Genomic DNA, 27238 nt, shown 5'->3' on the forward strand with positions numbered 1-27238 from the left:
TTGACATCCTGATTTGGAGTGCCTGGTGTCCTAAGGTCTTAGCTTTTTGACTCATTTTTTTTTTTTTTTTTCCTCTCACTAGGCTTCAGTCAGCCGAAAAACAACCAAATTTTGAGGAACTCACTAGTTGGAGAGTGAGAGGCAGAGAAGCTTTATTCCACTTCTGATTGGAATAGAGCTTTTTGCCACTGCTGTCTCTTGGGCCATACTGTCCTAAGTGAATTCTGTTTGGATTTTGAGAATTCTGATTGGATTTCTTCTCAGAAAGATGTATATGAAAATTCAGAAATTCAGTTTTGCATCACATTGCTGAATGACCCCCACCCTCCGCAGTGGTTACTAGGTCAGAAAATATGATGTAGAAGCAAAAGCAAGTTAAAATCAATTGTTTTGTGAGAATTGTTCATATGTCTTGGAGTGGGAATGGGTTTTAGAATTCGAGTCATCAAACTGTAGGACTGAAATTGGGTGGCCTTGGCCTGCAATGGCTTAGAGTAGGGCTTGGTTCCCAACCAGAGATTGGGCTGGGTCATGGCGGTGAGAGCACCAGATCCTAGCCACTAGACCAGTGGTCAGTGACAAGGGCCCTGGCCCTTCCACTTTGCAGAAAAGAATTTCCACAAAGACATAAAATAGTGAAGCAAGTGAAGTATTTATTAGGAAAAAGAGTACAGTACGTATGGATAGACATTTTGGCAGACTCACAGGAAGAGTCCCTGAGTTGTGCCCACATGGCAATTTGAATCACTTATATGGAGCATTTCTTTCAGGTTTCCTTTGACCAATCATTATGATTTGCCTGGTTTGCAGTCCATATTTGGTATATCTCAGGATTCTTGTGTACGTGTGCATCTCTTATCCAAGATGGATCCTACTGAAAAGGCTTCTGGGTAGAACATCCCTTGATTTGACTCCAGTTTGGTTTCCAAGGAGCCTTTTCTGCACATGTGTGGTGGGGGAGGTCTGACTGCGGGAATGAGAAATATGTGTTTTCTGCAGGGTCCAGCCTCCTCCCTTAATTGCCGTCTATTCTTATCTTGGAGTTTCCATCAATAGAGAATGAATCTCCAGTTGCTTTACCCTGGCGGGACCCATCTGCCTCCTGCCTCAGGACCATGTGTGGGGGATTGTTCTAGTGAGGAAAGTCTATGGGAGGAGACACTGGGACACTTTATTCTGGCTTTTCAGATTTGACCACCATACCTTCTGTTCCCCTCAGACATGTGACCTAGAATCTCCCAGTACATTGGATGGGCCAAAAAATTTGTTTTTCTGCAACATCTTGTGGAAAAATCCTAATGAACTTATAGTTTTTTTTTAGTTTTTGCATTATATGAAATAACCTATTTTGTTTCTCTGCTAAGTAGTCTAAAAAAATCGGTTATCAAGAATTGTTTCATGAAAGGGCATCTGAGTCTCAATTGGCTCTTTAAAGCAATTATCCAAACTCAGCCTTTCAATGTTTGTTAAATATTTTGAGAATTGCTGTTATTTTGGTGGCTGATTATTAATAAAAATTCTTTTAAAAATTATAGGTGAGATATGAAGCCTTGCAAACATTGTGTTCAGCTCCTCCATCTGATGTCCTGAACTGTGAAAATTGGACCACTCTCTGTGAGAAGCTGACAGTGTATCTTTCAGATCCTGATCCTGTATTTAGTGTAAGGAAATGCTTACAGAAGTATAAACATTTTCTGTTTTTTTTTCCCCTACCATTCTAGAAGCAAATGGAATATAATTTTCTTTAATAGTAGCTCAAATATTTATGGAAATTCACCTCCAGCTTTTGAATTGTCAAGTTTTTTTTTTCTGGAGGGGGGTAATTAGCTTACTACATCATGATTAAATTCAGGGTCTGGTTAGAATCACACTTCATTGCCAAGACAGAATTTATTAGCATATGCATTTTGTTTTTATCTTCTAAAGGGACATCCAAGTATCTGTGTCATTGTTTTTCAATTAAAAAAAATATTTTAAAAGAAAGAGTGTGTTTTTGAAAGAATTCATATGTGAAAACTTGAACTTGGAATGATTAAAATTTACTCTGAAAGATTTAAATAAGCATTTTCCTTGTGTATTTAAGTGTTAGAGACTACTTAAGTGCTTAGAAGGGTTTCCCTCCTAACTCAGTTGGTAAAGAATCTGCCTGCAATGCAAGCGACCCAGGTTCGGTTCCTGGGTCTCAAAGATCCCCTGGAAATGGAAATAACAGCCCACTCTAGTATTCTTGCCTGGAGAATCCCATGGACAGAGGAGCCTGGCAGGCTACAGTTCATGATCGCAAGAGTCGGACATGACTTAGCAACTAAACCACTACCACCAACTGCCTAGAAAGAGAAGTTAGAAAACTGTAAAGCTAAGACATTAGAAGATAATAGAGATGAATTATACAGCAAATATAGACAATTGCAAAAACTAAGGTTGCATAGTAGTAGAGGTAGTTATGTAAAAAATGATTCACATATGACTTCTCAGAAACACCATGTGATGAAAAGCAAGGTTATGTTAAAAAGTGCAGTAATTATATGGGATTAAAAAAAAATCTGGTCTGTATTCCAGCATCACATTTAACTACAAAAAAGTTTTTTAAATGCCTTTTTCTTCATAAATGATATATCAGTGAAGGAAAAAAGTGTCCTTAAAATATATAAGGTTTTTCTTTATATAGAATTTTTTAAGGTATAAGTAAAAGATAAATTTACCTACAATACACATCATTCTAGATCAGATGCTGGGAACACACTGAGCAAGACAGAAGCCTTTGCCTGCGTAGAACTTACATTCTAGAAGATGAGACAGTAAACAGTTCATAAAAATAAATCTCAATACCTTTTTACTACTTAAAAATACCCTTTCATCATTGAAAGTATAATTGTACTGGTAAACAGAAGGGATTTGGAAACAAATGATTTGTTCATATTTTTGTAAGAGGGAAAATGGTGTTTACTCAGTCCTGGATGCAGTTCAACAATACTAACACCAGAGGGTGATGCAGACTTCTCAAAAATTCTGAAGGATTTAAGGGGGAAAGATACTTCACTGTTACCTTTTCACTTCAACGCATTCTAACTGGAAATACAATTGTTTAAGTTTCCCTCCTAAAGATAGAATAGTGCTCTAATAGGTTTTCTTTATTCCTTTTATAAACATTGTAAAGATCATGCTGGGTCAATTTAAGTGCTTTGGTTTGGCCATTATATGCAGCAAGAGTTTGTGTTAGTACTTAAGGCAATAGCATTGGAAGAAGCAGTCATCTGAGGAGCGATGACAACAGAACCAATCATTTGAGTAGGAAACAAGGCATGATATTCTTTTTGTCTAAAACTTATGCTTTATCCAAATTCTTGAGTTCAATTCTGTTTCTTCATTTTCTACTCCGAAGGATACTTACATGTAACTGAGTGAAGTATATAGTGTTTGAAAGTGTGACAAATATTAATGCTTACCAATTGCTGCAACTATGAAAACATGCTTCCCAAATTAATTAATACCCTATGTTCGGTAAGAATCTCTTGGGTTTTTTCAGTATATTTTTAGTCATTTGTGTGTGTGTGTGTGTTAGTCATTCAACTGTATGCGACTCTTTGCATCTCCATGGACTATATCCCACCAGGCTCCTCTGCCCATGGAATTCTCCAGGCAAGAATATTGGAGTGAGTTGCCATTCCCTTCTCCAGGGTGTCTTCCCAACCCAGGGATTGAACCCAGGTCTCCCGCATTGTGGGCAGATTCTTTACCATCTGACTTCTTCTTGGGTAACCATTTTCTTAAATGTATTAATCTAATATTTGATATGAAAAGTGAAAGTGAAGTTGCTCAGTCGTGTCCGACTCTCAGCAACCCGGTGGACTGTAGCCCACCAGGCTTCTCCATCCATGGAATTTTCCAGGCATGAGTACTGGAGTGGGTTGCCATTTCCTTCGCCAGGGGATTGTCCTGACCCAGGTCTCCTGCATTGTAGGCAGATGCTTTGCCATCTGAGCCACCAGGGAATCTCCCATATTTGATATAGGCAAGGTTATTAGTTTTTTCCTCAAAGTAGAACATTTGAGGGAATTTTATTTTTTTAATGAAAAATTGAATTTCACTATTAAGATTAATCCCATCAAAGTTGGTATAATTAAAATGATAAGCTGTCATTTCTAAGTACCTGTTAGTGTCACGTACTGACTTCTTCTATGATCTCATTTAATTTTTTTTACATTGTGATAGTTCCTACTTTATGTTTTAATAATGTAAAATTTTATAATATAATATTTTTCTTGGGAGTAGGTAAAATTATTGAAGTCCTAAAAGTCTAAACTTTCCTGTAAGCAATTAAAACAAAAACAGATACTGGATTTGGAAAGGAGTGGGTTGTTTTTTATGTGTAGTACTCCTACTGTTTCCTTGTCTGACACCTTTACATTGTGTCAGATTATAACAAATTATATTGTTTCCTTCCTTTAGTGAACCTCACTCTGCCTCCTCATGTCTGTATCCCCACTATCACCAAATTTTACAATGTTCTGCTGCATTAGATTGACTCTTAGTTTTGGTTGACTTTACTTTTTGCCAACCAACACAAGAATGTGCCATTTTAGTTACATTTCTATTGAAGTTTTTGAATGGTCATGTGTTTATTAAGGTTTTCGCTATGTGAAAAAATGATTCTTACAAAAATAGATGATGAAAGAATCTTGGATACAAATTTTGTTTCATTTCCATAGGACCAGATTTTAAAATTCTATGCACAGACGTTTACACTTTCACCATTACATATGACCAAGGAAATTTATACAAGCTTAGGTATGTTCATTATATCATTTTCAAAACTTTTGAAAATTTGTGCTTAAGAAAAATGGACAGGAAATAACTTTTTAGAAAGCACTATAACTGAATGGCATAATAACCTTATTTTTACTTTTCCTTTTAGCTAAATATTTGGAGTTATACTTTCTTTCTAGAGAAAATAATATTCCTACTCTTTCAACTGGCATAGACATAAGTAATCCTAATGTGACCCATTTACTTAAAAAGGTATTTACTTTCTGTAATATGCTTTTATTTCTCTTGATGTAATTCTGTATTTAAGAATTCTAAACTTTTGAGAATGGTTATATACTGTTTTATAGATTCGTCTTCTAAATGAATATCAGAAAGAGGCTCCATCTTTTTGGATTCGACACCCAGAAAAGTAAGCCCCCTAATTTATACCAGTAATGAGATTAGGAATCTTACTGGCCACATACATTTCAAAAAGTAGATAGTCAACTGATTTTATGCGGTTTGTTTTTAGCTTTTCATGTTTTGTACTTAGCTGTGTGAATGGTTTATATACTAAACCAGTATATATAATACAGTTTAATTATCACAATGTGTTTCTCAAGTGGCTCAGCTGTGAAAAATCCACCTGCCAATGCAGGAGATTGTGGGTTTGATGCCTGGGTCTGAAAGATCCCCTGGGGAAGTACATGTAACCCACTTCGGTATTCTTGCCTGGTTAATCCCATGAAGAGAGGCACCTGGTAGGCTACAGTCCATGGGGTTGCAAAAAGAGTCAGGCACAACTTAGTGACTAAACAGCAGCAAAATTATCACAGCAAGGTAAAAAGAGGGTGCTGTAGCCTCAGGTTCTTTCATTACTGCTCTTTGAGTCTTTGATACTTGGGTGAAGTTCCTTCAATGTTCCTTAAACTTTTCCCTTTTTAATTCTAAGATTTTTAATGAGGTTGTAAGGGTAACTGTGGTCTAAAAAGGAAAGTTAAATTTGAACAGCCAGTGTTGAAGTAGAACATAAGTTTTTAGAGCAGAGGAAATTGGGGGTGAATCTCATCTCTGCCATTTACTGAAATATTAAAAATGATGTTTCTAAATAGTACCCATTACTTTGTCATTCCATAAATAAAAAATGTCACTGTTATATATATAACATTTTTTTTTCTAAAAATCACTTATTTCCCAAACTATTAGGTATATGGAAGAAATTGTGGAGAGTACCTTGTCTTTGTTATCAGTTAAACATGATCAAAGCCATCTTGTCTCACAAAAAATTTTGGATCCGATATATTTTCTTGCATTGGTGGATACCAAAGCTGTGTGGTTCAAAAAGTGGATGGTAAGGAAATATGGAATGTTTTTCTACCTTTCTTTGCATTGCTATATTGTTTTAAAAAATAGCTGCCGTTTGTTTACAGCGTCAAGAATTCTAATCACGTTTACATGTGTTAACTCAATTCTTATAACAGTTTATGATATAGGCAGTATTATTATCCTATTTTACAGATGCAGCACCTGAGGCATAGAGAAGTAACTTGCTCAGTATTCTTTACCTAGTAGGTGACAGATTCAGAATAGGATTTTAATGGTAATTCATTTGAATCTACTAAACTGAATGACCTATTCTAAATCATGTCTTATTTTATTTTATTTTTTAATTTTTAAAAGCTTTTGGCCTTGCCACTCCACGTATGAGATCTTAGTTCCCCGTCCAGGGATGAAACCTGTGCCCCCTGCATTGGAAGTGCAGAATTAACTGTTGGACTGCCAGAGAAGTCTCATATCTTAGTTGTAAAGCTATGAATTTTTAAAGAAGATGTGGTAAACCATAAGGGTTCAGTTTCACTTTTCTCTGGCTTATAGATGTCTGGAAACATCTCTTCATTTGCCACTTCCTGAATCTGCAGTTTAGAAAATGTGTTTAATGCCTGAATGCTGGTGACTTCCTATGGAACTGACCACTGCCTTAGAACTATACTAATATTAAAAGATTGTTAAACACTGTTAGCTCCCTCTTCTGCTGTTGAGTAAGAGTAGTCTGCGTCTGACAGTAGTCACAGTCATATTGGATTGTGTTCTTATGTCTTTGTCCCTCTCAACGTGTATTTGTTGCAGAGGAAAGGATGGGAATGGGCCATATCTTGCCATGCAAACCATGCAAAGCAGCAGCATGCTTCATTATTACTTAGCATGGTTTGGATGTTATCTAGCTGATGCTTTATTTTTTTTTAATTTTTATCTCAACTGTATCAGTTCAGTTCAGTTGCTCAGTTTTTGCGACCCCATGGATTGCAGCACGCGAGGCTTCCCTGTCCATCACCAACTCCCGGAGTTTACTCAAACTCATGTCCATTGAGTTGGTGATGCCATCCAACCATCTCATCCTCTGTCAGCCCCTTCTCTTCCCGCCTTTAATGTTTTGCAGAATCAGGGTCTTTTAAAATGCATCAGTTCTTGGTATCAGGTGGCCAAAGAATTGGAATTTCAGTTTCAGCATCAGTCCTTCCAATGAATATTCAGGACTGATTTCCTTTAAGATTGACTGGTTGGATCTCCTTGCAGTCCAAGGGACTCTCAAGTGTCTTCTCCAACACCACAGTTCAAAAGCATCAATTCTTCAGCACTCAGCTTTCTTTATAGTCCAACTCTCACATCCATACATGACTACTATAAAAACCATAGCTTTGACTAGACAGATCTTTGTCAGCAAACTAGTGTCTCTGCTTTTTAATATACTGTCTGGGTTGGTCATAACTTTTCTTCCAAGGAGCAAGTGTCTTTTACTTTCCTGGCTGCAGTCACCACCTGCAGTGATTTTGGAGGCCCCCCACATAAAGTCTGTTGCTGTTTCCATTGTCTCCCCATCTGTTTGCCATGAAGTGATGGAACCAAATGCCATGATCTTAGTTTTCTGAATGCTGAGTTTTAAACCAACTTTTTCACTCTCCTCTTTCACTTTCAGCAAGAGGCTCTTTAGTTCTTCTTCACTTTCTGCCATAAGGGTGGTGTCATTTGCATATCAGGTTATTGATATTTCTCCCGGCAATCTTCATTCCAGCTTGTGCTTCTTCCAGCCTGCCATTTCTCATGATGTACTCTGTATATAAGTTAAATAAGCAGAGTGACAATACACAGCCTTGATGTACTCCTTTCCGGATTTGGAACCAGTCTGTTGTTCCATGTCCAGTTCTAACTGTTGCTTGACCTGCATAAAGATTTCTCAGGAGGCAGGTCAGGTGGTCTGGTATTCACATCTTTTTAAGAATTTTCCACAGCTTGTTGTGATCCACAAAGTCAAAGACTTTGGCGTAATCAATAAAGCAGAAGTAGATGTTTTTCTGGAGCTCTCTTTTTTGATGATCCAGTGGATGTTGGCAATTTGATCTCTGCTTCCTCTGCCTTTTCTAAATCCAACTTGAACATCTGAAGTTCATGATTCATGTACTGTTGAAACCTGGCTTGGAGAATTTTGAGCATTACTTTGCTAGCATGTGACATGAGTGCAATTGTGTGGTAGTTTGAACATTCTTTGGCATTACCTTTCCTTGGAATTGGAATGAGAACTGACCTTTTCCAGTCCTGTGGCCACTGTTGAGTTTTCCAAATTTGCTGGCATACTGAGTGCAGCACTTTAACAGCATCATCTTTTAGGATTTGAAAGAGCTCAACTGGAATTCCACAACTTACACTAGCTTTGTAGTGATGCTTTCTAAGGCCCACTTGACTTCACATTCCAGGAGGTCTGGCTCCAGATGAGTGATCACACCATTGTAATTATCTGGGTCATGAAGATCTTTTCTGTGTATTCTTGCCACCTCTTCTTAATATCTTTTGCTTCTGTTAGGTCCATAGCATTTCTGTCCTTAATTGTGCCCATCTTTGCATGAAATGTTCCCTTGGTATCTCTAATTTTCTTGAAGAGTTCTCTAGTCTTTCCCATTCTATTCTTTTCCTCTATTTCTTTGCACTGATCACTGAAGAAGGCTTTCTTATCTCTCTTTACTATTCTTTGGAACTCTGCATTCAAATGGACCTATCTTTCCTTTTCTCCTTTCCCTTTCACCTCTTTTCTTTTCTCAGTTACTTGCAAGGCCTCCTCAGACAACCATTTTTCCTTTTTTCATTTCTTTTTCTTGGGGATGGTCTTGATCAGTATCTCCTGTACAGTGTCACGAACCTCCGTCCATAGTTCTTCAGCCACCCTATCATATCTAATTCCTTGAATGTCTTTGTCACTTCCAGTATATAATCTTAAGAAATTTGATTTATGTCCTACCTGAATGGTCAGTGGTTTTCCCTACTTTCTTCAGTTTAAGTCTGAATTTGGCAATAAGGAGTTCATGATCTGAGCCACAGTCAGCTCCTGGTCTTATTTTTGCTGACTGTATAGAGCTTCTCCATCTTTAGCTGCAAAGAATATAATCATTCTGATTTCAGTGTTGGCCATCTGATGTTGTCCATGTGTAGAGTCTTCTCCTGTGTTATTGAAAGATGGCGTTTGCTATGACCAGTGTGTTCTCTTGGCAAAACTCTATTAGCCTTTGCCCTGCTTCATTCTGTACTCCAAGGCCAAATTTGCCTGTTACTCCAGGTATCTCTTAGCTTACTACTTTTGCATTCCAGTCCCCTATAATGAAAAGAACCTCATTTTTGGATGTTAGTTCTAGAAGGTTTTGTAGGTCTTTATAGAACCCTTCAATTTAAGCTTCTTCAGCATTACTGTTCGGGGCATAGACTTGGATTACTGTGAAATTGAATGGTTTGCATTATCATATCAACTGTATGATAATGCCCGGTTAACCAAAGCATCTGTTTGGTGCTTAACATTTACCTGACCTCTATGTAGTATATGTTTGGTAAATTCTTGCTCAACTTAATTTAGTCTTAACTCTTTGTTCCTCATGGCAAAAAGATGGGGAGACAATGAAAACAGTGACAGAGTATTGTTTTGGCCTCCAAAAATCACTGCAGATTGTGACTGCAGCATGAAATTAAAAGATGCTTGCTCCTTGGAAGAAAAGTTATGACCAACCTAGATAGCATATTAAAAAGCAGAGATATTACTTTGCTAACAAAGGTCCTTCTAGTGAAAGCTGTGGTTTTTCCAGTAGTCATGTATGGATGTGAGAGGTGGAGTTAAAGAAAGTTGAGCGCCGTAGAATTGATGCTTTTGAACTGTGGTGTTGGAGAAGACTTTTGAGAGTCCCTCAAATAGCAGGGAGATCCAAGCAGTCCATCCTAAAGGAAATCAGTCCTGAATATTCATTGGAAGGACTGATGCTGAAGCTGAAGCTCCAGTATTTTGGCCACCTGATGTGAAGAATTGACTCATTAGAAAAAGACCCTGATGCTGGAAAAGATTGAAAGCAGGAGGAGAAGGGGACGACAAAGGATGAGATTGTTGGATGGTATCACTGACTCGATGGACAGGAGTTTGAGTAGGCTCCAGGAGTTGGTGATGGATAGGGAAGCCTGACCTGCTGCAGTCCATAGGGTTACAAAGAGTTGGACATGACCGAGCAACTGAACTGAACTGAACCGAAACTGAAACTTTGTTCCTCAATCTGATATTTGACCTTTTTCTTTTTTTGATTATCAAATTATACCACTATTATAGAACATATGCAAAATATGTAAAAACACAAACAAAATTAAATATCTCTAATTCTATACATGGGCCTAACAACTATTGAGATTATATTTTATGTAGTTGTATGCTTTAAAAAAGACCTAAACAGATTAATTTTAACACATCATATTCTAAGTGCTTATAATTAACTTTTTTCACTTAACATTTTTATTGTCAGCACTTAATTCTAAAGAGAATGAGACACATCACAGGAAAACCAACCAACAGAAAATTATTAAATAGCTCCCATTAGAAATAGTTCTGGTATTACTAAAATTTATCACATTCTTCACTCCTCTAAGGCAGAAGTTGTCATACTTTATGTTACGAGCCAGGCAGTAAATATTTCTGGCTTTGTAGACTGGCCTGTCTCTGATGCAACTAATCAGTTCTCTGCCATAGCCCAGAAGCATCTATAGATAAAACATTGTTCACCAAATATCAGGAGGCAGCTAACTTTGACCTGAGGGTTGTGGTATGTGAACTATGGTCTAAGGGATGTACTATGAGCCTTTCTTTTCAGAACATGGTCAATAGTTTAATGGTAAGGCAGCATATTTCTCTTACTAAACCTGAAAAATGGATTAATGATTTTTTTTAAACATTTTAAGCTACAAGGGTTAAAACACAGAAAGTGAGAGTGAAAGTCACTCAGTTGCGTACAACTCTTTGCGACCCCATGATCTATACAGTCCATGGAATTCTCCAGGCAGGAATACTGGAGTGGGTAGCCTTTCCCTTCTCCAGGGAATCTTCCCAATCCAGGGGCTGAATCCAGGTCTCCTTCATTGCAGGTGGATTCTTTACCAACTGAGCCACAAGGGAAGCCCCCAAAAAACCAAGGGTTTTGATTAGCTCTCAATTAATGCAAACCTCATTTGATTAAATTCTATTCCCCAGAAGTTCTGATAGCTTTTACAGAATATTATTTTTTAAAGTAAAATGAAAAACTACATTAACGGCTAATGATATTGAACCTAAGTAATATTTATGTAAAATTTCCCTTTTGTACAATGCATAAAAAACATATTTTAATCTCATTTTTGTTTAGTTCTAAGGAGAGTTTTTTTTGGCTCTTTGAATTGGTGTTAAAATATGGTTGGCAGGGAATGATTAAGATACTGTCCCTTGAGAGCATTTCAACCTAGGCATACTTCTGTGTATGTAAACATTACAGCTCCCTCCTTGTTGTGAGAGTTGCGAGTTCTCCCCTCATTTCTTAATCTTCCCTTTAGGCTCTGTCATAAACCGGTAGTCGGGCATATTTTTTGGTTTTAAAATAACTTAGTGTGGTAACTGGACACAACTGAAGAATAGAATCTGTGCCTGGATAGATCAGGGATACTGGTCTATTAGTAAATGCTCCAGTTTTTAATATGATTTGCATTCTTGTGATTGCTATGCTTATAAATCATTGTACTTAGAAAAACCTGTTTTGCTTTGATTACAATAATTTAAACTAAGTTATTGTGTAATTTATGTTATTAGAAAGAAATGGTGCAGGAAAAATAGATTTTGAATGGTATAGCGTGAATATTAAATGTCATTTTCCTCCTAATTTTAGCATGCATATTATAGCAGAACTGCAGTACTAAGACTTCTCGAAAAGAAATATAAATCTCTGGTAAGTCTATGTTTTGTTCTTATCTTGAGAAATAATATCACAAGAAGATATATGATGTAATAACTTGAATGTGCAAAGTTGAGTGATAATTAATGTTGGATAATGAAGTAATCCCCATTTTATGTGACTTTTAAACTACCATTCTGTGAAACATAAAAGGATAAAAGTAGAGACTTAAAATGCAGTCAAGATAAGAGTTAGGAAGTATATAACTTCATAGTATTAATAAATTGAGCTGCTAACAAGCTACTTTGGGATAAGCCATTAAGTATTATCATATGGTTTAATTCAGAGCAGGTGTTTGTAGCGTTCCCCCCCAATTTCATTCTACGAAATTTACCCATGCTTTTGACTGAAAGTTGCATTAAAAAACTCAGAATGGTAAGTGCTTTTGTATTCACACATATTGATTCAAGTTGTACTAAATACAAACTGCTGCTCCTGCTAAGTCGCTTCAGTCGTGTCCGACTCTATGCGACCCCAGAGACGGCAGCCCACCGGGCTCCCCCGTCCCTGGGATTCTCCAGGCAAGAACTCTGGAGTGGGTAAATTCAAACTAATACTGTAAAATATATTAGTAAAATTCTCAGCTTTTATTGCTATTGGTAGAACAACGTGTTAGAGCACTGAAAGGAATGAATTCAGCAAGTCTAGCAAATAATTGACAAATACGAAAATTATGAAATTAAGATTATATGACTTTCAGATAATAAATATGGTTTATGGACTTAAGTAAAATCTTGAGAAGTGAAGAGAAAGATTCCTATGATTGTGAATTTTAAGAATACTGTAATAGGACATAAATTGAAGAAAGGAGAACAATAATTGTTTTCTGTTTGAGAATTAAAAGAATTGGGATTCAGAAAGGAGAAGATGGACATATTGACTATTAGAATGGGAATTTATTTGCAGAGGTAATAGGTATTTAAAAATCCTTAGAGAAACTGAAAGTCTTTCTGTATTTCTCTCTCATTCCCATTTTTAATGGAAATTTGTTGCTGCCACATGAGCATAAAGTGACCTTGCTAGAATAGAGAAAGAAGAAAAAACAGGAATGAATTTTTTCCTTGCATGATTTGACATACAGATATCTCACTCTTGCTGTCAGAAAGGCCTTGGTGGAAGTATTTCAAATGTTTCTTTTAGGTTAACTCTTAAAATATGTTCCTTATTTGAAAAGTGAATTATACTATAGTCAGTTCTTAGCCCACAAATATTACCAGCTTCAATATTCTACCAACATGTTCAGATATTTTATCTCACATACATAATGAACCAAACTTGCATCTTGCATGAGATTTCATCCTAAATCTAATTTTCTCTTAAAGTTTTCCTAAATTTACCAAAATACTAAAAGATATTTTTTTTATGGTTGTATCTATGGGTGTACGTACATGTGTGTACACACACACACACACACACACACACACACACACACACACACACGTTTCCCAGGTGTCTCAGTGGTAAAGAATCCACCTGCCAATGAAGGAGACACAAGCTAGATCCCTGGGTTGGGAAGATCCCCTGGAGAAGGAAATGGCAACTCGCCCCAGCATTCTTGCCTGGGGAATACCATGGACAGAGGATCCTGGTGGACTACGGTCCATGGGGATGCAAAGAGCTGGACACAGCTTAAGAGACTAAACAGCAGTAGTAGTGGGAAATTTGAATCGCTCATGGATTTGTCTTTTGTTTTATAAGAGATCCTTGTGAAAGGACTTCAGGCATAGCAGCGTGATATGAGTATCTGCTAAAGCATGTCCTCTAACTTCTGATAGGTGCTGTCTGATGATATTTTGTACAACAGTGAAACAGTGGCATTGTCCAGGGAGGCAGCTATTAGCTATATATATCCACTGAAAACTTAATGTGATTAGGGAAACTAAGAGACTAAATTTTTGATATTTTAATTAAATTTTAAACTAATATGTGTTAGTAGCTACTCTGTGCAGTTTGTTTGTGAAATGTGTGACATTTTCAATAGATAATGTGCCTGCATGCTCAGTCACTTCCGTAGTTTCTGACTCTTTGCAACACTATGGACTGTAGCCCGCCAGTCTCCTCTGTCCATGGGATTCTCCTGGCAAGAATACTGGAGTAGGTTGCTATGCCCTCCTCCAGGGGATCTTCCCCACCAGGGGTTGAACATGCGTCGCCTGTGTCTCCTGCATTGCAGGTGGATTCTCTATGGCTGAGCCATAGGGGAAGATTCAATAGGTAGCACTGGGCGACAAATCATTCATGTATTGTTGCCAGTTTTTTTAAAGCCATATCTGAGGAAGTTAAGAACTTTGTTTTTATGAACTAGCTGAAAAGCATTTTGGCTATCAGCACAGATATTTAATCTTTTAACAATTGGCATCTTTTGTCCAGTTTACCCTTAAGAGAATGGCTTCTGAGATGGCCTTATGTAGTACATTTCCTATTTTCCTTGCCCTCTTCAGGTTGCTAAAAAAAATATTGACAGCTAGGTTATTCAAAATTTTGTCTGTTTTTTTCTGCCTTCCTGTTTTCATACCACCACCACTCCACTCCTCCTCTCTGCCCCCACCCACCCTTCTATTAATCTATTAATCCCAATCTTAGGGATTAATAGTTAAGTGAACTGGCTAGTATATATTTCCTACTGCAGGAGAATAAGTATGAAATAAAATCCTGAATTTTACAGCAAATATATCTTTTGTAAGGTTTAGAATTTCTGCTTTATCAACTACGCCAAAGCCTTTGACTGTGTGGATCACAATAACTCTGGAAAATTCTGAAAGAGAGGGGAATACCAGACCGCCTGACCTGCCTCTTGAGAAACCTGTTTGCAGGTCAGGAAGCAACAGTTAGAACTCGACATGGAACAACGGACTGGTTCCAAATCGGGAAAGGAGTATGTCAAGGCTGTATATTGTCACCCTGCTCATTTAACTTATGCAGAATATATCATGAGACACGCTGAGGTGGGTGAAGCATAAGCTGGAATGAAGACTGCTGGGAGAAAGATCAATAACCTCAGATATGAGATGACACCACCCTTATGGCAAAAAGTGAAGAAGAACTAAAGGGCTTCTTGATGAAAGTGAAACAGGAAAGTGAAAAAGTTGGCTTAAAGCTCAACATTCAGAGAACTAAGATCATGGCATCTGGTCCCATCACTTCATGGGAAATAGATGGGGAAAAACAGTGGTAACAGTAGCAGACTTTATTTTTTGGGGCTCCAAGATCACTGTAAATGGTGACTACAGCCATGAAATTAAAAGACACTTGCTCCTTGGAAGAAAAGTTATGACCAACCTAGACAGCATATTAAAAAGCAGAGACATTACTTTGCCAACAAAGGTCCATCTAATCAAGGCTATGGTTTTTCCATTGGTCATGTATGGATGTGAGAGTTGGACTGTGAAGAAGGCTGAGCACCGAAGAATTGATGCTTTTGAACTGTGGTGTTAGAGAAGACTCTTGAGAGTCCCTTGTACTGCAAGGAGATCCAAGCAGTCCATCCTAAAGGAAATCAGTCCTGAATGTTCATTGGAAGAACTGATGCTGCAGCTGAAACTCCAGTACTTTGGCCACTTGATGTGAAGAACTGATTCATTAGAAAAGACACTGATGTTGGAAACATTGAAGGCAGGAGGAGAAGGGGACAACAGAGGATGAGATGGCTGGATGGCATCACCGACTCAATGGACATGAGTTTGAGTGAACTCTGGGAGTTGGTGATGGACAGGGAGACCTGGTGTGCTGCAATCCATGGGATTGCAGAGTGGGACACGACCGAGCGACTGAACTGAACTGAAAGTTTAGAATACTCATTTTTTAAACCCTCAACTTGACTCTTTAGTATTTAAATTTATCTACTATATATTTGGTTTCTGCTCCTGCAATTTAAAGGGGATATTATGTCTTGTAGTTGTTCGTCTTCTGAGATGTGCCTTTTTCAGTGATTGTTACTCTTCTCAAACCAAAGATAAAACATGTAAGAAGTGAGGGAAAGAGTTAGAAGGAACAGAAGTAAGTTTAAGTGGGTAGTGAAAATAAAGATGAGTAGAGATGAGTGCAAGGAAGAATGAGTTTTTGAAGATTTGAGTGGAAGTGAGCTAAAGAATATCTGAGAGAGATTATTTGGAGATAGTGCTTTGAGTTCACAGAGAAGCTGTTTGTTCATTTGTCTTCTAATTCTTTAGAGCCTGTTTTAACTATGTTTGTCATATCAAAATTTCCCCGTAATGGCAGTTTTTGAAGAATTAGGATTTTAATATAATTTCATCTCAGAAGTATTTCTATCAAGTGGAGGCTGCATCCTAGACAAATTCCTGATAAACATGAAACAAATCACTATACTTTTGGGCAAAAGTGTGTGCTTATGAATGGTGTTTCAGGTTCTGACTAAGCAGAAGTGAGGGAAGGGCTGTGTGATTGGTGACAGAATAATCATTGATTCCCTTTTTTTTAAGAATTGACAAGTCAGGGAGTGTAGCCATGAAATTTTTGTAGAAGTCCCAAGGCAATATGACCAGTTTCCTTTAAATGAGTTTATTGCTGGTAGCCACTCATCTCAGGGCTGGTTTGGATCGAATTGACTGGATTAGAGACTTCTTGGACTATGCCTTCTTCTGAGCATTCTTTTATAGTAGATGCTATAGTAGATGCAAGTAGATGCAAGCTAACCCAAAACAAAACAGGAGTTCAGAGTCTGTGCAAATAACGACAAAAGCAAAATGATCACAAAAGAATAGGCATGTTAATAATAGAACAATAATAGAACTAATGACCCAGTGGTGCTCCTCCAAAACAAAAAGGCTTCTTTGTACAAAGAGCTGTTTCATAATAAATCCAAGGATAATAAAATCTAGCAATGAGAACTCAATAAAGCAAGATGAATCTTAGATCATCGTTGACACAGACCCGAGTGGTGGCAAATCTGAAGGATTATCAAAGCTTGGTATTTATGGCCCCAGTAGACGCTTTTCTTTGACGACCCCATGGAAATGATGCCAATTGAGAGTCCTCAAGGTAATCTCCATGGAAGCTCCAGAAATGTTGAAGTTTAAGAGCACTGTTCAGTATCTGAAACAATGCATCAAACTGTATTTGTTGCTTACTTAATTAGGCAAGGCAGATGTTAATACAGGATTTTGGGGAAAACTTGGAACTGGTCTGATGGGCTTTTAGAGGTGATAACTGAGTTCAAGCCAACAGTAAATTTCCCAGAGCATGTCTGTTGTTGGCTGACTTTTAGAAGAAAGGGGCTACTGATTGGTTGGTTTTCAGAAGGAAAGTTCATTGAGATCTGTTGACATACAATGATTTACAAGATTTTAAATTTGTTCTAGATACCTGTTAACCATGGTTATATAAAAGTATGGTTGTTCTGGCTTTTATCCTTAGAACCATCACTCATTTCCAAGGATTGTGGGGAATTTTTAAAATTAATGAATAGGTGTTATTCTGGAAAGGAGGGAAGATGGTTAGTGTAGTGGTGGGAAAATATTTCAGGGCCATGGAATAGCATGTTTTAAAGGCTTTAGGGATTGGAAAATACATAGTACACTTGGAAACTGCGCATACTTAATATGGCTGGACATAGATTGCTAAGAGATGTGTGAGTTAGTATTAGAGAAATTTCCCGAAAACCAGTTCCCTTAAAACTAGTATTAAGTGGATGATGTTTTTTGAAAAATTTTTAGGTACTTTAGATTGGGTCTGTGTCAGTTGACCTTAGCTTGTTTCATCATGTATGAGGCAGGATAAGGTCTCATAATTTCATGAAGAATAAATAAGACCTACTTGAAGGGAATCTTCAGCCTTTTCCCTTTTGCAGATAAAAATGAGTTTGTTGTACATTTCAGCTTTGAATGTGTTTCAGAATTAATTGATGTGCACTGATAGGTGAGATTTTTGGTGGATTTGCTTTTGATGAATTGGTTATTTGACTAGTCAGATAACTGTTGAATTGGCTTTTGGTGACTGACTTTTTACACAGGTAGATGTATTTCTCTGTGCATGTGTGTGTGTCTTGGGAGAGGGTCATCTGGAGGGTAATAGGAATAAAACTAATGTTAGGTCATTAGAAAGTTCTTATTGTCAAATTTAGGTGATTGACCTTTATTCTGGAGATTTAGTAATACACTGATAGATTTTCATGTACTGAAGTAACATTATATTAGGGCTTTGGAAAATTTGGAAAATGGGCTGAAGGTGTAGGTGGAAATAGTTTTTACTTCAATACATCTCTCCTAAGAGGGAAAAGATGGTAAAAACATGAATTAAGGCTATGACAGTGAATTGGGATAAATGGATGGACTTAGGAGTACTATATTTTGAATATAAGTTTTAGAGGACTTGACTTTTTGAATGGGGTTTGGTAAGGACTTGAGTTTCCCTGGTGTCTCAGTGGTAAAGAATCCACCTGCAAGCAGGAGACTCAGGTTCGATCCATGGGTCAAGAAGTTCCCCTGGAGAAGGAAATGGCTACCCTCTCCAGTATTCTTGCCTGGAGAATTCTCTGGATAGAGGAGCCTGGTGAGCTACAGTCCATGGGGGTCACAAAGAGTCAGACATGACTTAGTGACTCATACTTTGGGTCAGGACTTACTCATTTGAATATTTGTCATTCATTGATATAAGTAGCACAGTAGGAAGAAAACAGGATTTTGGAAAAGGTTATGACTTTAGATTTGGTAGATTTGGTCGTATCAAGTTTGAGATCCAGATTTCCTGGTGGGGAGATTTCATTTTATTAATCTAGATCCTAAAGGTTGATTTAGACATAGATATGGAAGGGGGTTCCCAAAGCCTATCCCTAGATTTGATGATTTGCTGGGAGAAATTCTAGCACTCAGCATGTAGTTGTACTCCCAGCTATGGTTTCTTACCAAAAAAAAAGATGCAAAACAGAACTGGTTTAAGGATAAGGCACACTGTAGAAGATACCAGGCATGAACTTCTAAGAGTCTTTTTTCCCAGCAGAGTCACACAGGACTCATCTTAATTTCTCCAGTGTCAAATTATGACAGCTCATGTGACATGTTGTCTACCAGAGAAATTTATTAGAGATTTAGTGCCCATTTTCAAGTCAGGGATTAATCGTGTTCGCACCTTCTGCCTACTACATACCAGGGATTCCACACACCCAGAAGGAACACAGACGTTCAGCATAAAAACCACGTTGTTTGTTGAGGTACCGTTTTTAGAATGGTAGGAAAAGTCCTGAAATCCAAGTTTCCAGATGATGGTCAAGGTCCAGTCTTGTAGGTGGGCCATTCTTAATGATGGTAATTCTGCCATGCTAATTCTTCTACATGAAATAAGGCCATAAGAATGAATGAGACTAGGAAATCTATCAATTCCTTGATTCCATCATTATGAACTCATCTCTGTCCACACAGCCGCCTTCATTTTCCCATCTGAAGCTTAACCTTTCCTTTCCCTTAGGTCCTAGCTGCTCCTGCTCTTAGACACTAATCTATCAATTATCCTTTCTCTTCTACATACTCTTAACTTCCTTTCTACTTAAGCAAGACCATATCCTTTCAACCTGAAGAATTCATTCTTGACCTAAGACCTCACCCCTATGTTTGACCCTTTTTTTCTTTCATGGCCAACCTTCTTGAAAATGAAAATTACACTATCTGCCTTTAATTTTTCAGTTCCTATTCCCTTTCCTTATAGTTAGTTCTGTTCCCCAAGCTCCCTTGAAATTGATCTTTTGAAGATCAACAAAACCCTCTTTATTACTACATCTAGCAATTATTGCTCCTTAACTCACTGGTGACCTCTATTTGAGAGCAGAATGAGACGGTATCTACAGGAGGTATGTAGGTATAGAGGAAAGGAAAAAGATTTGAAATCTTTGCTTGAGGAGAGTGGGAAAAGGAGGTAGAATCAAGACTATCAGAGAATCGCTGGGTACAGAAATTGGAGATCATTTTTTTATGACTGTTCTTTGTATTGAGAATTTTCTTTATCAGCTTTTAGCAATTCTGGTATCTAAGATGGAAAAGAAAGCTAGATACAGGTCATGTTTTACTGGCTAAGTAGGAAGAAAAGACTCTTAAGGCAAGGAAATTGGGGATATTGACAAGAGAATTTTTAAAGTCATGACCAGAATTTTTTCATCTTTCACTATAAAATGTAAAATACATTTGTATTTTTGTCTTAATACTAACATTATAACAATAGTATATTTACTGGTCTACAAATATTTTCCATGTTTCCTGGAATGAAGCTGTAGTTAAAATGTAACTGCAGAGACTGAGCTTCAGTGGAAAGGTGCTCTTCTAAATTTTCTGAATATTTTTCTTAGATATTTTCCCAACATATTTTACAGCCTTGACTAACTTCTTTAATACATGGACTTGTGTGCTTAAAATTTTAGGATTAATAAGCTGTTATTTTATTAGATAACTACAGCAGTTCAGCAGTGTGTTCAGTACTTTGAGTTGTGTGAAACCATGAAAGGTGATGAAGTTTTGGGACATTCAACGTCTTGTGGTAAGTATTATATTTTGTTACATTTTAAAAAACGGTAAATTTTATTAATAAATAGCTTTGTAATTTATTTTTTAATATCATAATAAATTAGATTGCTTTTGCTAATACAAGATACTTTCCACAGATTTAAGATACAGCATAATATGACCTTTTGTAGCAGATCTACATTTGAAGTTATCATAGCGATTCATACAGTCTGCAGTTTTTCAGCTCATAACACGGTGTATGTCCTGTGAGTTACACTGCAGTAGTACACTAGAGGAAGAAAGAATGAAAGTGTATCAGGTGCATTTTAGTGGGAGGAAAATTTCTATGGAATACTGTTTTATTACTGAACACTTTGCCCCATTTTATGATTCTTCTCTGCTTATCCTCAGTCTGAGCTAAAATATTCTAAATGTTTCATAGTCTGGCCCTTATATATCTATCTAATCTCATATCTAGTTATTGATAGAAGTGAAGCTTCTCTTAGAAGGCATACCAGTGCCTACACTTTGGTTATTCCTACTCCTGCTGCCACTATCCATAATCCCTACACTGATACAAATCTTATTGTGAAAGAGTAAACTTTGAGTTTTTCAAGAAGGCGCCTTTGCCTTAGGTGAATTTTTATTATTCTTGCTGACTTCATACAGCTTTGTATGTGAATTTGATATCTTATCATTCTACGTCACTTCTTTAGGGAAATATTAAGTTCTTTGAGAATATGAAGATATCTTATAATTTTATTTATCCCTGAATAAATTCTTTACTCAAGAAAAATGACCAAAGACCAGTTATTAACAGGTTTCAAAATATAAGTGTTTTGTAGTAAAGGAGAAAGTACAGAAAGAAGCCAGAACTTTGAGAGAAGACAAAGATAAATAAGTTTATATGCATATGAGAGTAAAAGTGTTAGTCACTCGGTCATGTCTGACTCTTTGCGACCGCATGGACTGTAGCCCACCAGGCTCCTGCTGCTGCTAAGTCACTTTAGTCGTGTCCGACTCTGTGCGACCCCAGAAATGGCAGCCCACCAGGCTCCCCCCCTGGGATTCTCCAGGCAAGAACACTGGAGTGGGTTGCCGTTTCCTCCTCCAATGCATGAAAGTGAAAAGTGAAAGTGAAGCTGCTCAGTTGTGTGCAACTCCTAGCGACCCCATGGACTGCAGCCTACCAGGCTCCTCCGTCCATGGGATTCTCCAGGCAAGAGTACTGGAGTGGGGTGCCATTGCACCAGGCTCCTCTGTCCATGGAATTCTCCAGGCAAGAATACTGGAGTGGGTAGCCATTCCCTTCTCCAGGAGATATTACCAACCCAGGGATCAAACCCAGGTCTCCTGGTACGAGACAGCAAAAGAGACACTGATGTATAGATCAGTCTTATGGACTCTGTTGGAGAGGGAGAGGGTGGGAAGATTTGGGATAATGGCATTGAAACATGTATAATATCATGTATGAAACGAGTTGCCAGTCCAGGTTCGATGCACGATACTGGATGCTTGGGGCTTGTGCACTGGGACGACCCAGAGGGATGGTATGGGGAGGGAGAAGGGAGGAGGGTGCAGGCATATTCTTTAATGTCTGAGCTGCCAGTGAAGCCTGTGTATGTGTGTGTATATAATCTGTAAATTCATAAATTTTTCTAATTAATATTAAAATGTTGTATCTAGCTTTTTTTCCCTACCCCTCTCCCAGCCCTTCACTACCTTGGTTTTTTCCCTGTCTAGTGAAGACTTCAGGGTGCTTCATTGCAGTCTTTCAACATTTCTTTCAAAATTTTTGCCTTCTTCTCTTTCAGAGTTTCCTGCCTACGGTTCTTCTACTCTAGGTCACCTCTGCATTTATGCATGCAGATGCATATTTATGTGCCCTTATCAATGTTCCTTTTCTCCCAGTTAGAATGAAGAGGTAATCCTTCTGTTCCAGATTGAACTACTTGTCTGCTCTTGATTCTGTTCCTATCTGGTGTTTTTTTTTTTTTTTTTAAGAACCATTGCTTCATTTGTTGTCTTCCTTTCTGTTGGTACCTTTCCTTGCATTCTCTAAACCTGCTCATATTTTTCATATAAAAAACTGAGCAATTTCATATGTACCTTACTTCTCTTTGCTTTCCTTAAGAGTAAAGGCCTTCTAACTATTGAATATATACCCAGGCCCCATTTCTTTATCTCCTATTCACTTCTCAACCATGGAAATGATACTTTTATTTCTGCTGTTCCTTGGTCTTCCCATTAATTTTCTCTTCTTTCTTGCCCTCATTTTACAGCATTTGCCTCTCTTGACTCTTTCCTTCATCTTCCTGATACCATTCTTTCTTAGATTTCTTCATTCTCATCTAACATATTTTTCTTAGTCACTTGAAAGGTTCTATTTATGTCTGTACTTAAAAAAGTTTTGCTCTTTGCTTTTTTTTTTTTCAGCTTAGTCTATCTGTTGTCTCTTGAGGGAGCCTGTTCACTCTCATGGTTTCAAGTATTACATATTTTTATATATAAATGATCACCCTTAAATGTTTAAGTCTGTATTCCTTTCCTGAGTCCCAGACCAATGCACTCATACTTAGTATTCTATTTGGAAGATCCTTGTGAACGTCAATATTAAAATATCAAGGACTGAAATCATTATTATCTTTCTAAACACTTTTTCTTCAGAATTAAATAGAAGAAGAATTTACTATGTACTCAGAAACTTGAGAATTTTTTAAAATCTTTTCATGGTATGCATGTAATTCTAGCTAAGGCACATTGATTTTATTTCCTTCAACATTTATTTTTTGTCTCATCTTCTCCATTCTTTTTTCTAATGGATGCTTTTGTTCGTGATTTTCCTAATGAGTGTTACTTTAAGCCTTGACCTTCTTCCATTCACCTTTCCATGTTGCCATCAGTCAGTTTTCCACAAGCATATTTGATTACTTTTCTGCTTGAAACCCTTTAGTATCATCACAGTTGCATCTATAATAAAGCCCATACTCTTTCGCAGGTAAGTCCTGATATGTTGCTGCTATCCTCTAGCCATTTGTTTCTCCTACTTATCCTCCCCATGCTCTGTTCAATCAGGCTGTTTGCCACTGGAAGCCTGGTTTCACTCTTCTTGGTTTTTGACACCAGCAAATAGTTCAAGGTCTTATATAAAACAGGTACTCAGTAGATCTCGAATGTATGGATGAATGAGTGAATAAATGATATATGTTAGAAGGTGCCTTTATTTTAGCAATTCTAATTTCATCTGTAAACATGGTTACAAATATGATTGTGCTACTGGCCTTTAATTGGTAGAATTATGCAGTAATAATGTTTTATATTGAGTTCCTTCCTTCCTTAATTCAGTCTCTTTATAATGACAGATAACTAACAATCTTATGGTATTTGTTTTAGAATGATCACTGTATGCCTATTATACTTTTCTGAGGTTTGATAAATTTTATAATGAATGCTTTTCTTCAGATTTAAGTGTATTAAAGTATCTTGGGAAACAGTAAGGGATTTTTAAAGAAATTTATACCAAGTGTCTCCATTATAGACTGCAACCTTGTTTAATGTTCAGAGAGAAATAAAAACAGGTACTATGAAATATAATAGCATTAAAACAAATGTAATTGTTTTTCTTTTAAGGGATTAAGCAGAAAACTTTCTACTACTCAGGACAAGAATTACAGTACATTTATTTCATTCACTCACTGAGCCTTTTGGGAAGATTACTGATCTATACACAAGGCCGAAAGCTATTTCCTATAAAGTTAAAGACTAGAAAAGGTAAGTGCAATTAGGAGATATGAATATATTCAGGTATGATAAAATTTGTGCTATGATTTTTTAGTTTAGAGATTTGGCTTGGTCTCTCCTAGGATACTGAGCAAGATACCTTTCAGTCTGCTGACAGGCTTATGTAAAGTGTTGTTATTTTTTTTTTCTCCCAGTATGTACTTCTTCCTACTTGTATAATTCTATTTCCCCTGTCTTTAATGTTTCCTTATTTTTTTTTCTCTGCCTTTTAAAATCCTAGATATATTGGATAATTCAAGTCTGGATTCAGAACTAGCAGTCCTTGTTCTGATTCCGCTAAAAATTAGCTGTGATCTTTAGGCAACTATGTCTAGTTTATTCTTCTGGATATAATCTTGTATTATAGACCCTTTTTTCCTAATTGTACCGTAGTCTCTATGAAAACTCAGATTAGGAGGATGGATGATTAGTTTAAAATTTTCTAACTTGTAAACATATGCTAGAAAATGATGTTCTTTTTCTTCCTTTTTGAAGATTCGGTATCCCTTACAGATCTTCTGGTTCTGTTTACCCAACTTATCTATCATTCACCAACTTGTCCAAAGATGACATCACCTGGTCATTTAGGTAATCTGCTTCTATTATAAATAGAGAAATAGAAACCATGGAAAAATATTCTATTTTCTGGATGTTTTCACAGACCTCATTTGGTAAAGAGATTTCATTAAGAAAGCATTATTCATAATAAATTACATTGGTCCTGTCAAGTATTTGCTTAGTGAATTTATGGAGTATGGAATATTAGAGTATAAATTAAGAACTTTAGTGTTTTTATGTTGTATATTACCAGGAAAACCTTACATTACTAACTTTTGGTTCCCTAATTTCTTCATGTAAAACACTGTTTTGTTTAGTATATTAGGAGGCAAATGTCTGCAAATGTTAATTTATGAAACTAAAAATACCACATTAATTTTGGGACTGTTCTCTATATTATATTTATTTATATCTGTGTCTTGCTGAATATATATATATTTTTAAAAGTCTTAAAAATGTTCGTTTATTTCATTGGTTTTATGCTAACACAAGAAATATGCTAGTTTCCATTACAGTTTCTCCTCTGCTTTCTTTTTGGCTGTGTTTTATATTTTTTAATGATTCTAGTTTACTCCCAGGCTTGACACCTGAATATACTTTCTTCTTTTTTTAAGAAAAAGGAGAAAAGTGAATGCAATCAGAAAGGTGTTTGCCAGGAGGGGAGAAGTTGTGAATTTGCTTCAAACCACATCCTCACTATCAAGCAGAGCTTTAATGTCAAACAGCAAATGATCTAATGATGTCTTTTGGTGTTTATAATGTCATTTGCTTTCATTAACTTGAAGATACATTAAGCAAATATTCTCAAGTTTCAGGTCATAATTTGGTAATAAATCATCCTCTGAGCATTGAATTGTATGATTTTTAAACTCTTTAATTAACCTTGATGAGCTTTTTGAAACAAGCAATAGCTAGCACAGAAACAAAAGATGTAAGTAATGTCTTATTAAATTTTCAAAAAATACTTCTTCTTTATCAGAGGATTATTCTCCTGCAAGTATGGCAACTGAAGTTCTGTGTATACTCTGTGATCAGAAAGAATGTGCAATTGAATGCTTATATAACAACACTGTGATTGAGGCTCTTCTTCAGCCTATTCGTAACTTAATGAAAGGAACTAAGGTTGGTAATAAAGAGTCTCTTACTTGGGTATTAATGAATATTCAATGGGACTTCTAAATTTGATCATTTGAAGTATTATACCATTTTCCATATAAATGTATTTTAAATCTTACTTCATACAGTTAGTTGATTTTAGTTATGACAGTGTCAGGGAAAAGTCCATATAACATCTTAATCTTTTTTTCTGGTCAGGCAAGAACTGAAGTTATCTATTAAGATATTTGTTTTATAAATCTTTTAAGTCATATGAGTACTTTGTTGTTTGTTTTAATGACAACTGTATAGCCTTTGGAAATATTTTCCTGGAGTCAGCTTTTTTTAAATATGAAGAACAAGTATTGTTTTAGATAAACTTATAAGCATCCCAGTTCTGAACATATGTATATCTCTGCAGTTTGTGCAGTATATTACCTTACATTATATACTGTATCCATCACACCCGAGGCTGAAAGAAACTGCTTAATGTCAGACATTTAGTAGGTGGAAGAGTTGATACCATTACCACTAGTGCAGTCTGTGTTATGTATCTCTCCACTCCTGTGACTAAATTTCTGGGAAATGACTAAAAGCCTTAGCAATAGACTAAAGGTTTTTGATTTTCCGTGTCTGTGTTTTGTAGTGTTTTCATTGATTTCTTCTCTCTTTGCCCACCTCTCAGTGGGATGGGCAACTGTTCACCCACTCACATATTCATCATTTATTGCTCATTCAGAAAGCATTAAACATTTATGTGACTGTGGTATACAGTGTGGAATTCTGGGAAAGTAAGTGGTCATAATGAAAATATTTTGATCTTCGTCAGCCTCAGGAAAACAGGATGACCAGAGAAGAAATAAATAGATCATAATATACAATTTAATATTACAGAATGCCATAACATAAATTTTGAAATCTAAACATAACCATAACATAAATTTCAAAATGTAAACCACATACCAGAGCTAAGAAATGTACTCCTGGATTTTGAACCATAGCTATTGCTTCTTCAGTTCAGTTCAGTTCAGTCGCTCAGTCATGTCCGACTCTTTGCGACCCCACGAATTGCAGCATGCCAGGCCTCCCTGTCCATCACTGACTCCCAGAGTTTACTCAAACTCACATGCATGGAGTCGGTGATGCCATCCAGCCATCTCATCCTCTGTCGTCCCCTCCTCCTCCTGCCCCCAATCCCTCCCAGCATCAGGGTCTTTTCCAGTGAGTCAGATCTTTGCATGAGGTGGCCAAAGTATTGGAGTTTCAGCTTTAGCATCAGTCCTTCCAATGAACACCCGGGACTTGATCTCCTTTAGGATGGACTGGTTGGACCTCCTTGCAGTC

The 27238-nt window shown here is 36.9% G+C and overlaps 1 protein-coding gene across 7 annotated transcripts in view; it reads left to right on the forward strand.

The window, feature by feature from the left end:
- The window catches only part of TBC1D32 (TBC1 domain family member 32), a 206220-nt gene that overhangs the window by 26832 nt on the left and 152150 nt on the right, over positions 1 to 27238 (forward strand). For 4 of the 7 annotated variants that reach the window (XM_070795889.1, XM_070795891.1, XM_070795890.1 and 1 more), the window contains 10 exons: positions 1536 to 1661; positions 4710 to 4788; positions 4916 to 5019; positions 5115 to 5176; positions 5953 to 6097; positions 11952 to 12011; positions 20405 to 20495; positions 24092 to 24232; positions 24737 to 24829; positions 25779 to 25921. In XM_070795889.1, the coding sequence (XP_070651990.1) occupies positions 1536 to 1661; positions 4710 to 4788; positions 4916 to 5019; positions 5115 to 5176; positions 5953 to 6097; positions 11952 to 12011; positions 20405 to 20495; positions 24092 to 24232; positions 24737 to 24829; positions 25779 to 25921 (1044 nt within the window). Of the gene's footprint in view, positions 1 to 135; positions 344 to 1535; positions 1662 to 1693; positions 3756 to 4709; positions 4789 to 4915; positions 5020 to 5114; positions 5177 to 5952; positions 6098 to 11951; positions 12012 to 20404; positions 20496 to 24091; positions 24233 to 24736; positions 24830 to 25778; positions 25922 to 27238 lie in introns of those variants that run through there. The other 3 variants (XM_070795895.1, XM_070795894.1, XM_070795892.1) reach the window with 3 other exon arrangements.

Source organism: Bos indicus, chromosome 9 (assembly GCF_029378745.1).
Source record: "Bos indicus isolate NIAB-ARS_2022 breed Sahiwal x Tharparkar chromosome 9, NIAB-ARS_B.indTharparkar_mat_pri_1.0, whole genome shotgun sequence".
NCBI classification, from domain to species: domain Eukaryota; kingdom Metazoa; phylum Chordata; class Mammalia; order Artiodactyla; family Bovidae; genus Bos; species Bos indicus.